The 13,915-nt window shown below is 69.5% G+C and overlaps 2 protein-coding genes across 2 annotated transcripts in view; both read left to right on the top strand.

Annotated features, from left to right (window-relative positions):
* Positions 1–1,479: 1,479 nt before the first annotated feature.
* On the top strand, positions 1,480–9,758 carry TARS2 (threonyl-tRNA synthetase 2, mitochondrial). The gene is given in 19 exon segments (XM_086478227.1): positions 1,480–1,539; positions 1,691–1,905; positions 2,333–2,456; positions 2,562–2,683; positions 2,775–2,892; positions 3,168–3,232; positions 3,336–3,414; positions 3,507–3,653; positions 3,752–3,850; positions 4,367–4,533; positions 4,641–4,803; positions 4,885–5,022; positions 6,432–6,509; positions 6,626–6,726; positions 7,861–7,962; positions 8,411–8,483; positions 8,712–8,784; positions 8,787–8,825; positions 9,610–9,758. Coding segments are annotated over 19 exon segments (2,112 nt in total).
* A 1,084-nt stretch (positions 9,759–10,842) lies between these two features.
* LOC147413578 (uncharacterized) overlaps positions 10,843–13,915 on the top strand; it is a 4,129-nt gene continuing 1,056 nt past the window's right edge. The window contains 5 exon segments of the mRNA XM_086478226.1: positions 10,843–10,891; positions 11,803–11,880; positions 12,871–13,145; positions 13,236–13,613; positions 13,707–13,829. Coding sequence (XP_086334352.1) covers positions 10,843–10,891; positions 11,803–11,880; positions 12,871–13,145; positions 13,236–13,613; positions 13,707–13,829 — 903 coding nt within the window.

Raw genomic sequence — 13,915 nt, 5'->3', positions numbered from 1 at the left:
AAAAAAAAAAACACAAAAAAAAGAAAAAAAAGAATGTTTTAACAAAAAGAAGCAGCATTGTTGTTGAAAGAAAACCTTCCAGTAGTAGTTTAAAAAGTTTAAAAGGAAAAAAAATATGTTAATAAAAAAAAAGGAAAAAAAAAGAAAAAAAAACCTAAAAAACCCCACAAGGGAAGATGAAGCGTGCTGTTGGGATGTTGTTTTTTAGCCGATTTACCAAATCGCTGCCGCAGGGAGGAGTGAAGGGTCCAAGCGCTGGCGGTGGCAGAGACCCCCCCCCCACCCCTCCTGTGCCTTCCTCCGCAGCGACGCTCGCCGCTCCCCCTCCGGCTGGCAAAAAAAAAAAAAATACCACACACACACAAAAATTTTAAAAAAAAGGATAAAAAATTACAAACCAAACCACCCTACGATGAGCTCCGTGGCCGGACTGTTTGGCTCCCATCGCCCCGGGAGCGAGGAGGGGTCCCCCAGCCTGTGTTCCCCCCCCCCCCCCTGCCCCCCTTCCAGCTCACAAACCTGTTGTCTGTTGGTTGGATTTTGGCTTATTTTGGGGTTTTTTTGTTTGTTTTGGTTTTTTTTTTTTTTTTTTATTTCTCTCCTCCCCCCCACCCCCGGGAACACTGTTGACTTTCTACGTGTGTGTATATAATAATCACTTTTTAATTCCATCTCTCGGATCGTTCAAAACGCGCAGACGGAGCCCGCGGGGGGCTCGGGGTGCTGCCCCCCCTCCCCCCCCCCCCCCCCCCGCCCAGGGCCGCCCCAGCGGCTTTTATATGAAGTTGGAATTTTACTTGATTTATTTTATTTTTTGTTTTGTTTTGGTTTTTTTTCGTTTGGTTTTTTTTTTTTTGGTTTTTTTTTTTTTTTAGTTGCTAGAATCCATCATATATGTTTGATAAAGGTGTAGGGTTAAATATCTACATAAAAATTACAAAACCGAGAAGGTGGCGGGTCCTTTCTTTGCTGCGCCCGGTGGGTCTCGCTCAGGGGACGCCCTCCAGACCCAGGGGACCCCGGGGGGGGACACCCAGGCGGGGGTCGGGGCCGACTGGAGCCCCATTGCCCCCCACCCCCCCGGGGCCGTGAGAGCTCCGGGGGTCCCGAAGCACCGGAACCCGCCGTGAGGGGGCCCTGGGGTGTCCGGTTGCCGCCCCCCCCCGCCCCCCGCTTTGTCCGTGGTTCCGTCCGGGACCGCGGGGCTTCCCCACGGGTGGGAGAGTCCAACGCGGCCGGGAGGGGGTGGGGGGGTGGAGGACGAGGTTGGAGCCGCACGCGCTGCTCCCGCCACATTTGGGGTGGGTGGGGCCACCCGTGCCTGGCTCCGCCTCTGGGCGGGGATTCCGGCTCCGCCCTTCAGTTGGGCTACGCCCCCCCGTCTGGCTCCGCCTCTGGGCGGGGATTCTGTGCTCGGCTCCGCCCCTGCAGGGGCACCGGGGCGTCCGGGCGGCGGCGGAAGGGGCGGAGCTTAGCGCCATGACTTCCGCCCGCGCCGGGGGGCGGCTGCTCTTCGCGGGAGCCCCGCGCCGATACCGGGTGCGCTCGGGCCCCCCCACCCCCCCCCCTCCTCGGGACCCCGGTGTCCTGCCCCACCCCTCTCCCCGCTTCCCGCCTCTAACCCGCGGCACCCTCGCGCTCCGCGGCGTCCCGACCCTACGTTGACCCCACGCTGACCCTTCACCCTCAGGTCACCGGGCCCGGGCCCGACCTCTCCGAGCGCCTCCGGCTCTTCCGGCAGCTGCGGGCGGCGCAGGAACAGCGGGATGGAGCCGGGGCCGGGACCGGGAGCGGGAGCGGGCTCCCCCCGCCGGGGACCCCCATCCGCATCGCCCTGCCCGGGGGGCGCCGCCTGCCCGGCCGGGCCCTGCAGACCACCCCCTTCCAGGTGGCCACGCAGCTGGGGTACGCGCAGGCCCCGGACGGGGTCCCCGTTGTCCCCAGGGTTGTCCCCACGGTCCCCATAGTGTCCCCACAGGATCCCCAGGGTGTCCCCACAAGGTCCCCGTGGGGTCCTCAGCATCCACGCGAGGTTCCCGTGGGGTCCCCACCATCCCCAGGGCGTCCTCGGTGTCCCCACAGGGTCCAAATGGTGTCTCCACAGGGTCCCCCAATGGTCCCCATAATGCCGCTATGGTGTCCCCGTAGTCGCCACGGGTTCTCCGTGGTACCCCCAGGGTGTCCTCAGGGTCCCCATGATCCCCAGGGTGTCCTCAGGGTCCCCACAAGGTCCCCACAGTGTCCCTATTATCCCCACGGGGGTTCCCGGCTCCCCACACTCTCCCCACGGGGTCCCCAGTGTCCCCACTGTGTCCCCCTGGTGTCCCCGCAGGGGGGACCTGGCGGAGGCGGCGCTGGTGGCCCGGGTGAACGGGACCCTCCAGGACCTCGACCGGCCCCTGGAGAGCGACGCCGACCTGGAGCTCCTCGACTTCTCCACCCCGGAGGGGCGGGCGGTGAGTCCCGGGGACGCAGCGGGGGGGGGGGGACCGGCACCCCGCTCCCCTCACACCTTGTCCCCCCCTGTGTCCCCCCCCTCCATATTGTGTGTCCCCCCCCAGGCATTCTGGCAGTCCGGCGCCTGCGTCCTGGGGGCGGTGGCCGAGCAGTTTTACGGGGCCACCCTCTGCAGCGCCCAGGCCACCGAGGACGGCTTCTTCTGCGACGTCCACATGGGGGAGAGGTAAGGACGGGTATTGGGGGGACACACACACACGACACAGGGGTCCCCCGTGGGGCGCAGTGTCCCCAGCCCGTCCCCACGCCCCCCGCAGGACGGTGCAGCGGGACGAGCTGTCGGCGCTGGAGGACGCTTGCGCCGCTTTCGCCCGCGCCGGGCACCGCTTCGAGCGCCTGGAGGCCTCCCGCCAGCAGCTGGCCGAGCTCTTCAAGGTGACACACAGCCCTCCCCCTGCCCCAGCGTGTCCCCTCCCTGGCGTGTCCCCTCCCCATCCCGGGACGGGGCAGGGGAGCCCAGCTTGGGGACATCGGCACCCTCCAGGTTGGGGTTATGGACTAAGGACGATGGTGGCGGCACTCGGTGTCACTCCTAGTTGGTGTCACACACACCCCCCCCCCCGCCTCGGTCCTCCCCTGCCAGCACAGTGTCACCCCCAATCGGTGTCACCCATGCCACTGTCACCCACCTCGCTGTACCCCTCCCCCAGCACAACAGCTTCCAGCTGCAGCAGATCGAGGAGGAGGTGACGTCCCCTACGGCCACCGTCTACAGGTGAGCACAGCGGGCGGGGGCGGGGGGGGGCGCCTCTGGGCAGAAACGGGGGGGTGGGGGCGTCCTCACATCCACCCCCACCTCCGTCTGTCCGTCCCCGCAGGTGTGGCCCCCTCCTCCAGCTCTGCCCCGGCCCCCTCCTCCGGCACACGGGGCTGATCGCCGCCCTCCGCGTCCTGACGGTGGGTCGGGCTGGGGGGGGCGGCAGGGAGGGGGACACGACACCCCGGCATCCGGGCCCCACTGATCCCCCACCCCGCTGCCCCCACGGCAGAGCTCGGCCGCCTTTTGGCGAGGGGCCGGGGGCCGCCCCTCCCTGCAGCGCGTCGCCGCCGTCGCCTTCCCCAGCGCCCGGGATTTGGCCGCCTGGGAGCGGGCGCAGGATGAGGCCGCCCGGCGGGACCATCGCCGCATCGGCCGGGTGAGCCCCGGGAGGGGGGGTGGGCGTTACCGGGGGGCTGCCACGACCCCCGGAGTAACACACACATACCCCCCCCCTTCTGTCCTCCTCCGCCGCAGGAGCAGGAGCTTTTCTTCTTCCACAAGCTCAGCCCCGGCAGCTGCTTCTTCCTGCCCCGCGGCGCCCACGTCTACAACACCCTCGTCGAATTTATCAGGGTACGTGTCCCCCCCCTCGGCGTCACCCTCACCTCCCCTGCGCGTGGTGGTGGGGGGGGGGACACAGAAATGGGGGTCTGCACCCCGCCCCTGCACCCTGCCGCGCACCCCAGCCCCATCGCCCCGCTGCGCCCAGCCCCCCTCATCCCCCCAAATCCCTACCCCAGCCCCGCAGCTCCCCGTACCCTCCCGCAGCCTGGAGGACCCGCAGAGCCCCCCCACCCCACGTCTACAACACCCTCGTCGAATTTATCAGGGTACGGCCCCCCCTTGGTGTCACCCTCGCCTCCCCTGGGGGGGGGGGGGGGCATAGAAATGGGGGTCTGCACCCTGCCGCGCACCCCAGCCCCATCGCCCCGCTGCGCCCAGCCCCCCTCATCCCCCCAAATCCCTACCCCAGCCCCGCAGCTCCCCGTACCCTCCCGCAGCCTGGAGCACCCGCAGAGCCCCCCCCCACCCCGGGACGGGCGCCGTGGGGCTGGGCTGAGGTCCCCACCGCTGTCCCCACCCCCGCAGAGCGAGTACCGGGCGAGGGGCTTCAGCGAGGTGGTGACCCCCAACGTGTTCAGCCCGCGGCTCTGGGAGCTCTCGGGGCACTGGCAGCACTACGGCCCCCACATGTTCTCCTTCGCCGCCGGCACCGAGACCCTCTCCCTCAAACCCATGAACTGCCCGGCCCACTGGTGAGTCGGGGGGCAGCGGGGGGGGGGACACACACACACACACACGCTGGGGACGCGCTGGCGGGTTTTGGGGGAGCCCCGGTGACCGTCTGTCCGCCCGCCCGCAGCCTGATGTTCGCCCACCGGCCGCGGTCGTGGCGGGAGCTGCCGCTGCGCCTGGCGGATTTCGGCGTGCTGCACCGCAACGAGCCCCCCGGCAGCCTCACGGGCTTGACCCGCGTGCGGCGCTTCCAGCAGGACGACGGCCACGTCTTCTGCACGCTGGAGCAGGTCCGTGTGTGCCCCCCCAACCCCCGGGGGTGTCCCCCGCCCCGTGTCCCCCCGCCCCCGCCGCTGACGCCTCGTCCCCAGCTCGAGGGCGAGATCGGCGCCTGCCTGGACTTCGTGCGCTCGGTCTACGCCGTCCTGGGCTTCTCCTTCCGCCTGGCCCTGGCCACCCGCCCCTCCGGCTTCCTGGGGGACCCCGAGACCTGGGACCGCGCCGAGCAGGTGGGACGGGGGGCGGGGGGCGGGGGGCGGGGGCGGGCTGGCCCCAGCGCCACAGCCCGGCTTGGCCGCCGTGGGCCCCGCGGTGGGCTCCGCGCGTCGCCTCCTGCGGCGCTGGCGTGTCCCTGGCGTGTCCTGCGTGCCCTGTCCCAGCTTTGTCCCCACGTCCCACACACCGTGTGCCAGCTTCGTCCCCATGTCCCATGTCCTGTCCCAGCTTTGTCCCCTTGTCCCAGCTTTGTCCCCACATCCCATGCACCGTGTTCCAGCTTCATCCTCTGGTCCTGTGCTCTGTCCCAGCTTTGTCCCCATGTCCCATGCACCACATCCCAGCTTTGTCCCCACATCCCACAGACCGTCTCCCAGCTTTGTCCCCACATCCCATGCACTGTCTCAGCTTCATCCCCATGTCCCATGCACTGTCCCAGCGTTGTCCCCACGTCCCATGCACTGTCCAAACTTTGTCCCTGTGTCCCACAGACCGTGTCCCAGCTTTGTCCCCATGTCCCATGCCCTGTCCCAGCTTTGTCCCCATGTCCCATGCACCGTGTCCCAGCACTGTCCCCACGTCCCATGCACTGTCCCAACTTTGTCCCTGTGTCCCACAGACCATGTCCCGGCTTCGTCCCTTTGTCCCATGCCCTGTCCCAGCTTTGTCCCCGTGTCCCAGCTTTGTCCCCATGTCCCAGCATTGTCCCCATGTCCCATGCACTGTCCCAGCTTTATCACTGTGTCCCACAGACCATGTCCCAGCTTCGTCCCTTTGTCCCATGCCTTGTCCCAGCATTGTCCCCACGTCCCATACACTGTCCCAGCTTTGTCCCTGTGTCCCACAGACCGTGTCCCAGCTTTGTCCCCATGTCCCATGCACTGTCCCAGCACTGTCCCCACGTCCCATGCACTGTCCCAACTTTGTCCCTGTGTCCCACAGACCATGTCCCAGCTTCGTTCTTTTGTCCCATGCCCTGTCCCAGCTTTGTCCCCATGTCCCAGCTTTGTCCCCGTGTCCCAGCACTGTCCCCACGTCCCATGCCCTGTCCCAGCTTTGTCCCCATGTCCCAGCTTCGTCCCTTTGTCCCATGCCCTGTCCCAGCTTTGTCCCCATGTCCCAGCTTTGTCCCCACATCCCATGGACTGTGTCCCAGCTTTGTCCCCGTGCACCGTGTCCCAGCCTGGCCACAACATCCCCTGCCACAAGCCCTGGCCATCGTGTCCCACCTTTGCTGCCACATCCCCTACGCCACGTCCCCTCCCTCAGCCCCGGCCGTCGCATCCCAGCTCTGCCCTGGTGTCACCGTGTCCCCCCGTGTCACCTCCTGCCTTCACCGCCGTGCTTGTGTCCCGTGTCCCTTTATTGTCCCCGGTGTCACACCCCCCCCCCTCCCTCGTGTCCCCTCCGTTGTCCCCCGCAGCAGCTGGAGCGGAGCCTCCGCGCTTTCGGGCAGCCCTGGGAGCTGAGTCCGGGCGACGGCGCTTTTTACGGCCCCAAGGTGAGAGATTTGGGGGGCTGGGGGGGGGGGATTGTCCCCAAAGGGTCCCGGTTTGCCCCCTTGGGGGCAAACCGGGACCCTTTGGGGACATCCCCCCCCCCGATTATTCCCGATAGATCGATATCCTGATCCGGGATGCGCTGGGGCGGCAGCACCAATGCGGTACCATCCAGCTGGATTTCCAGATGCCGGAGAGATTCGAGCTGGAGTACGCCAGGTATTGGGGGCTGAGGGGGGGGGTGGGGTGTAGGATTGGGGCAGGGGGTGAGGTTTGGGGTCCGGGGGAGGGGGGGGGGGGCAGGAGTGGGGTTGGGAGGGGCAGGAGTGGGGCTGGGGGGGGGGCAGGATTGGGGCAGGGGGTGAGGTTGGGGTTGGGGGGGCGGGAGTGGGGCTGGAGAGGTAGGATTGGGGCAGGGGGTGAGGTTTGGGGCTGGTGGGGGGGCAGGATTGGGGCAGGAGGGGAGGTTTGGGGTTGGGGGGGCGGGAGTGGGGCTGGGGAGGGCAGGATTGGTGTTTGGGGGGGCAGGATTGGGGCAGGGGGTGAGATTTGGGGTTGGGGGGCAGGATTGGGGCAGGAGGGGAGGTTTGGGGTTGGGAGGGCGGGAGTGGGCTGGGGAGGGGCAGGATTGGGGTTTGGGGGGGCAGGATTGGGATTGGGGGGGTGGGAGTGGGGCTGGGGAGGGGCAGGATTGGGGTTTGGGGGGGCAGGATTGGGGCAGGAGGGGAGGTTTGGGGTTGGGGGGGCGGGAGTGGGCTGGGGAGGGCAGGATTGGTGTTTGGGGGGCAGGATTGGGGCAGGGGTGAGATTTGGTGTTGGGGGGCAGGATTGGGGCAGGGGGTGAGGTTTGGGGTTGGGGGGGCGGGAGTGGGGCTGGGGAGGGGCAGGATTGGGGCAGGGGGTGAGGTTTGGGGCTGGTGGGGGGGCAGGATTGAGGCAGGAGGGGAGGTTTGGGGTTGGGGGGCGGGAGTGGGGCTGGGAGGGGCAGGATTGGTGTTTGGGGGGGCAGGATTGGGCAGGGGGTGAGATTTGGTGTTGGGGGGCAGGATTGGGGCAGGAGGGGAGGTTTGGGGTTGGGGGGGCGGGAGTGGGGCTGGGGAGGGGCAGGATTGGGGTTTGGGGGGGCAGGATTGGGATTGGGGGGGTGGGAGTGGGGCTGGGAGGGGCAGGATTGGGGCAGGGGTGAGGTTTGGGGTTGGGGAGCAGGATTGGTGTTGGGGGGGGGCAGGATTGGGCCAGGGGATGAGATTTGGGCCTGGGAGGGGCAGAATTGGGGCTGGGGGGGGGTGGGGGTCCTCCTGGACACCCCCTCCCCCCTCCCGACCCCTGGTGTGTCCGTGTGTCCCCCCCCAGCGCGACAGGGGGGGCGGCGCGGCCGGTGCTGATCCACCGGGCGGTGCTGGGCTCCGTCGAGCGCATGGTGGCGGTGCTGGCCGAGAGCTGCGGTGGCCGATGGTGAGGGGGGGGGGGGACACGGGCACCCTTTGGGGACCCCCACCCCCCCACCCCCCCCCAAATAAGAACTCTCTCACCTTGGGGCTGTAAAAGGGGCACCCCCCAACCCCTGGGACACCCCGTCCTGGGGACAATCCCCAGCGTCACCCCATCCCAGGGCACCCCCAAGACTTGGGGACACTCCTGTCCTGGGGATACACCCCCCCCTCCCAGCTCCTGGGACACCCCCATCTTAGGGACACCCCACCCACCCCCCCCCCCAATCCCCAGGGACACCCCCCCCCCAGTCCCAAAGGGCCGCCCCCCCCCGACGTCTCCAGGGTCCCATCTCAGGGCGCCACGTCTTGGGGGGCACCCCCATCCTGGGGACGCCCCCATCCCGGGGACACCCCCCAGTCCCTGGGACACCCCGTCCCTGGGTCACACCCCCCCCCAATGTCCCCCCCAGGCCGCTCTGGCTGTCCCCGCTGCAGGCGATCGTCATCCCGCAGACGCCCGAAGTCGAGGACTACGCCCGGGAGGTACGTGTGTCCCCCCCGTGTCCCCCCCCCGTGTCCCCCCCCCCGTGTCCCCCCCCCGTGTCCCCCCCCATCCACCCGAGCCCCCCCTGCATCCTCCCTTGCCCCCACATCGCCCCCATCCCTCTTTGTCCCCCCCGTATCCCTCTTTGTCCCTCCACGTCTCCCCATTCCCCTGTCGTCCCCCCCCGTCCCTCCGTGCCCCCCCAACCCCCCCGTGCCCCCCCGCAGGTGCAGGCCGTGCTGAGGGGGGGCGGCGTGATGGCCGACCTGGACGGGGACGCGGGGGCCACCCTGGCCAGGAAGATCGCCGGGCCCAGCTCGCCCACTACAACTTCCAGCTGGGTAAGGGGGGGGTCTGGGGGGGGACACACACCCCCCCGGCCCCAGAACCCCCCCAAGCACCCCCCACCACAACCTGGGCACTGCTGCGGGGGGAGCACTGGGATCCCCCTGGGCTCCTTCTGGGAGCCCCATTTGGGAATCACCTGGGACCCCCCTCAACACCCCCCTTGGGACCACCTGGAGCTCCCCTTGGAGACACCCCCCCCCCCATCCCGAGACCCTCTTGGGGCCCCCCCCCGGCGTCCCCTTCGACCCCCTGGGACTGTTCTGGGCCCCCCCTGGGGGTTGCCCTGCAGTCCCCCCCCTTGGGACCTTCTGGGATCCCCCCAGGACTCCCCCTGTACCTCGCGCTAAGACCCCCTGAGAATCCCTCTGGGATCCCATGAGACACCCCCCCCCCGCCACCTTGGGAATCCCCTTGGGACCCCTGGCACCCCCTTGAGACCCACCCTGACACCCCCCTTGGGACCCCCTGGGAACTCCCCTTGAAGACCCTCCCTGAGCCCCTCTTGGGGGGGTGGGGGGTGTTCCTGCCATCCCCTTCCTTCAACCCCCTGGGACTCTTCTGGGACCCCCCAGGGATTCCCCCCTGGGACCCCCTGCCCCTGGGGGGTGGGCGCTGGTCCCATCTTGGGGTGGGGGGGGAGAGAAGCAGTGGGGGGGGGGGCACCCATGGCTGGGGGGGGGTGTGCCCCGTGGGGTGGGTGTACACCATAGAGGGGCCACAGCAGGAGGCCCGGGGGGGGCCCCCCGCCCCCCCCGACCCGGTGCCCCCCCCCCGCAGTGGTGGGCCGGCGGGAGCGGGACGGCGGCACCGTCAGCGTCCGCACGCGGGACAACCGGCAGCTCGGGGCGCGCGACCTGCGGCGGGTGCTGCGGCGGCTGCGGGAGCTGCGGGACGCCCGCGTCCCCAACGCCGAGGAGCTCTTCTGACACCCCCAAATCCTTCCAGCCCCCCCCCCCCCCCCCGTGTCCGTGTGTCCCCCTTTTTCCATTAAAGTGCTGGAAAACGGCGGCCGTGGTGGGAGCTGAGAGCGGGGCAGCTCAGTGCACGTCCCTTGGGGGCTGAGATGGCATGGGGGGGGGGCGGGGGGGGCGAGTGGGACACCTGGGGCAGGGGGGGTGTCGTGTGTCGTCCCCCCCCCCAGACCCTTTGGGTCCCCCCACCCGGGGTCCTTCCTGCTGGGGATTTCCCCACCCGGATCCCTGGGTGTCCCCCCACCCCCTACATGGGGGGGGGGGGGGGGCGCATTGCGCAAACCCAGGTCACGTCGTCGCCGGGTGTTGGGCAATCGGGGAGGGGGCCAGGGGGTTCCCCAACCCCCCCCCTCACCCCCCCGCCTCCCCGCCCTGCCGGCACCTGCCCAAAAGTTTGGGCTCAGCCCCAGGATGCGGCTGCGCCAGGCGCGGGGGGAGGGGGACACACACGTGCAAACACCCCCCCCCAACACGTCCTGGGGTGCAGGGAGGTGACCGAGGCTGTGACACCCCCCTGCCACCGCTGCCCACACGGGGGGGGGGGTCCCCGGGGGGGGGACACACACACACAAGCTGAGCCCCACCCTGCAGTCGAGGGGGGGCGGGGGTGTCCTCCATCCTCCATGGGTGCCCCCCCCCCGCACCCCTGATCCCTGCCAGCGCTGGGGGTGACTCACCGGGTGGGGCAGGCCCCAAAATGGGGCAAAAACCGCAAAAAATCCCACTTCCCCTCGCTGTGACGCAGGGGTCCTGGGGGGGGGGGGGAAATTGGGGGGGGGGGGGGGTGGGCACCAGGGTGGGGACAGGACCACTGCGGTGCCCCCAAATCCCCCCCCCCCCCCCCAACCTGGCTGGGGCGGTTGGCGTCAGGGTCGTGACCCGGCTGGGGGTGCAGGATGAGGCCCAGCCCCCCCAAACCCGTCCCCCCCGTCCCCCCCGCCCCGCACCCTCCCGCGACGTCAGGCCGTGACTCAGCCCCGCAGGATTCGGCCCTTCATAAGGCGGCGGAGCCGGCGGTGGCCCCACAGCGCCCGACACCATGGCGGCCCTCGGCCTCCTCCTCCTCCTCCTCCTCCTCGGTGCTGCCGGTGAGTCCCGCGGCCCCGAGCGACGCCACGGTGTCCCCCCCCCCCCCCCCCGCCTTGCGTGGCTGGGTCCCCTCCCGAACGCCTTCGTCCCCCTTTTGGACACCCCGGTCCCCTCCTCGGACACCTGAGTCCTCGTTTGGACACTTGGGTCCCCTCGTGGGACACCTGGGTCCCCTCCCGAACACCTGGGTCCCAACCGGGGCACCTGGGTCCCTGCCCACACATTTGGGGACACCTTCTCGGACCCCGGGTCCCGTCCCAAACCTCCGGGTCCCCTCCCTGGACCCGGGTCCCGTCCCAAACCTCTGGGTCCCCTCCCCAGGCACTTCTGTCCCCTCCCAAACACCCAGGTCCCCTCCTCGGACACTCGGGTCCCCTTTCCCGGACACTTGCGTCCCCTTCCCCAACGCCCGAGTCCCAACAGGGACACCTGGGTCCCTGCCCGCGCATTCGGGGACACTTTCTTGGACCCCTGGGTCCCTCCCAAACCTCTGGGTCCCCTCCCTGGACCTGGGTCCCATCCCAAACCTCTGGGTCCCTCCCCAGACACCTGTGTCCCCTCCCAAACACCCAGGTCCCCTCCTCGGACACTCGGGTCCCCTTTCCCGGACACCTGCGTCCCGTTTCCCAACACCCGAGTCCCAACAGGGACACCTGGGTCCCTGCCCACGCGTTTGGGGACACCTCCCGGACACCTGGGTCCCCACCCGCATGCCTGGGTCCCCTCCCCGGATGCCTGGGTTTCCTCCTGAATGCCCGGGTCCCCTCCCTGTTATGGGGCTCCAAACCCTCAGGAGTGGGGGGGGTGGGGGGGTGGGGGGGGCGGTGCCCCCACTTGCCGCCTCCCGGGCAGGGGGGGGGGGATGGGTTTGGGTGCCCCCGCTGACCCGCTGTGTCCCCACCGGTGACAGTGGTGGCCCCGGAGCAACAACAGGATGTGGCACAGGAGAGCCTGATCCTGCAGCACCCCCACATCGAGCAGCTTGAGGGTAGGGACAGCGGGGGGGACATGGTGGGGGGACACCCCTGGGTGGGGGGGGGACACGAGGGGGACACCCAGGGATGGGGGGGGGACATGGGAACAGTAAGGGTTGGGGGGCAGGGGGGCACCCAGGGGCGGGGACAATGATGGGGAGGACATGGGGGGTGTTGGGGGTGGGGGGAGGCACGGGGGGACGTGGTGGGGACGTGTAGGGATGGGGACATGGATGAGGGGACGTGGGGGGGGGCACGTAGGGGTGGGACATGGATGGGGGACACGCGGGGGACATGTAGGGATGGGGGACACGGGGGGGGGACACGTAGGGGTGGGGACATGGATGGGGGGAGACGTGGGGGGACATGTAGGGATGGGGGGACACGGGGGGGGACACGTAGGGGTGGGGACATGGATGAGGGGACATGGGGGGGGGCACGTAGGGGTGGGGACATGGATGGGGGGAGACGTGGGGGACATGTAGGGATGGGGGGACACGGGGGGGGACACGTAGGGGTGGGGACATGGATGGGGGGACACGGGGGGGACACGTAGGGGTGGGGACATGGATGGGGAGGATATTGGGGGGGCACGTAGGGGTGGGGATGCGGATGGGGGGGGGAAATGGGGACCAGGCAAGGCTGGGGTTGGGGGACATGGAGACACGGGTGGGGAGATACGGGGAGGGACACCTCGGAATGGAGAGGTGGCTGGGGGGACATAGGGACATGGATGGGGGGCACGCGGGGTGGGGGGGTGACGGGGGGGACGGCCAGGGTTGGGGATGGGGGGACACCACGATGGCGGCCGCCATCGTGGTGTCCCCCATCCCCAACCCTGGCCGTCCCCCCCGTCACCCCCCCACCCCGCGTGGGGTGGACACAGGGAACAAGTGGGGATGGGACACACACGCAAAGGGACAAGTGACGCTTGGGGCAGGGGGGGCGGTGGGGACACCCCCCACCGGCCCCCCTCCCCACACCCACCCCCCTTCTCCTTTCAGTGGGGCAGAAGGTCCCCGTCACAGCGCTGCTGGAGGGCGCCACCGTCCCCCACCGCGCCTCCCCCCCCGTCCTGGTCGGCTTCCCCCCACCCTGGCCGGTGGCCACGGCCGTCACGCGTCACTGCAGCCACCCCCCGCCGCCCCCCACGCCCCCCGTGCTGCCCGGCACCGGCTTCGCCCACCTGCACCGGCAGGCGGCCGCGCTCGACGCCTTCCGTCCCCGCCTCGACGCCTGCTGCCGCCATCACGCCCCGCTGCCCTGCGCCCGCCGCGCCGTGAGTCCCGGGGAGGGGGACACGTTGGGGGGGGGGGACACGACACCGGGGCTGGGGTGACACGCGGGGCCTGACCCCGCTGTCCCGCAGTGGACGGACGTGCTGGACGGCTTCTGCACCGACGAGTTCGGCGTGAAGACGCGGCACTTCCCCTGCTGCCGGCGGCGCGGGGCGGCACGACGCCGCTGCTTCGCCCAGGGCCCCGCCGCCGAGGCCGCCGCCATCGTCACCGTCACCGACCCCATCGTCAACGTCACCGACGCCGTCGTCACCGACGCCGAGCCGCCCTTCCCCCCCGGCGAGCCCACCGCCGCCAACATGGCCAACATCTGCGGGTTGCGGCGGCTGCGCCCCGGCGCCCCCGGCCCCAACGGCCCCTCCGGCCCCCGCGTCCGCCTGCGCCTGCGCCTGGAGCGCGACTACGGCCGCTGCTGCCACAACGGCAGCGTCGACTGCGCCCACGACGCCGTGAGTGCCGGGGAGGGGGCACGGGGTGGGGGGGTGGGGGGAGCGAGGGGGGGACCCAGGTGTCCGGGGAGGTGTCCCCAAACGTGTGGGCAGGGACCCACGTGCCCCAGTTGGGACCCAGGTGTCCTGGAAGGGGACCTGGGGTTTTGGGAGGGGACCCAAGTGTCCGGGGAGGGGGCGCGAGGGGGGACCCAGATGTCCGGGGAAAGGACCCAGGTATCTGAGGAGGTGTCCCCAAATACGTGGGCAGGGACCCACGTGCCCCGGTTGGGACCCAAGTGTCCTGGGAGGGGACCCAGAGA

Source organism: Leptosomus discolor, chromosome 26 (assembly GCF_034619465.1).
Source record: "Leptosomus discolor isolate bLepDis1 chromosome 26, bLepDis1.hap2, whole genome shotgun sequence".
Lineage (NCBI taxonomy): Eukaryota > Metazoa > Chordata > Aves > Leptosomiformes > Leptosomidae > Leptosomus > Leptosomus discolor.
This window is presented reverse-complemented; position numbering and strand designations above follow the sequence as displayed.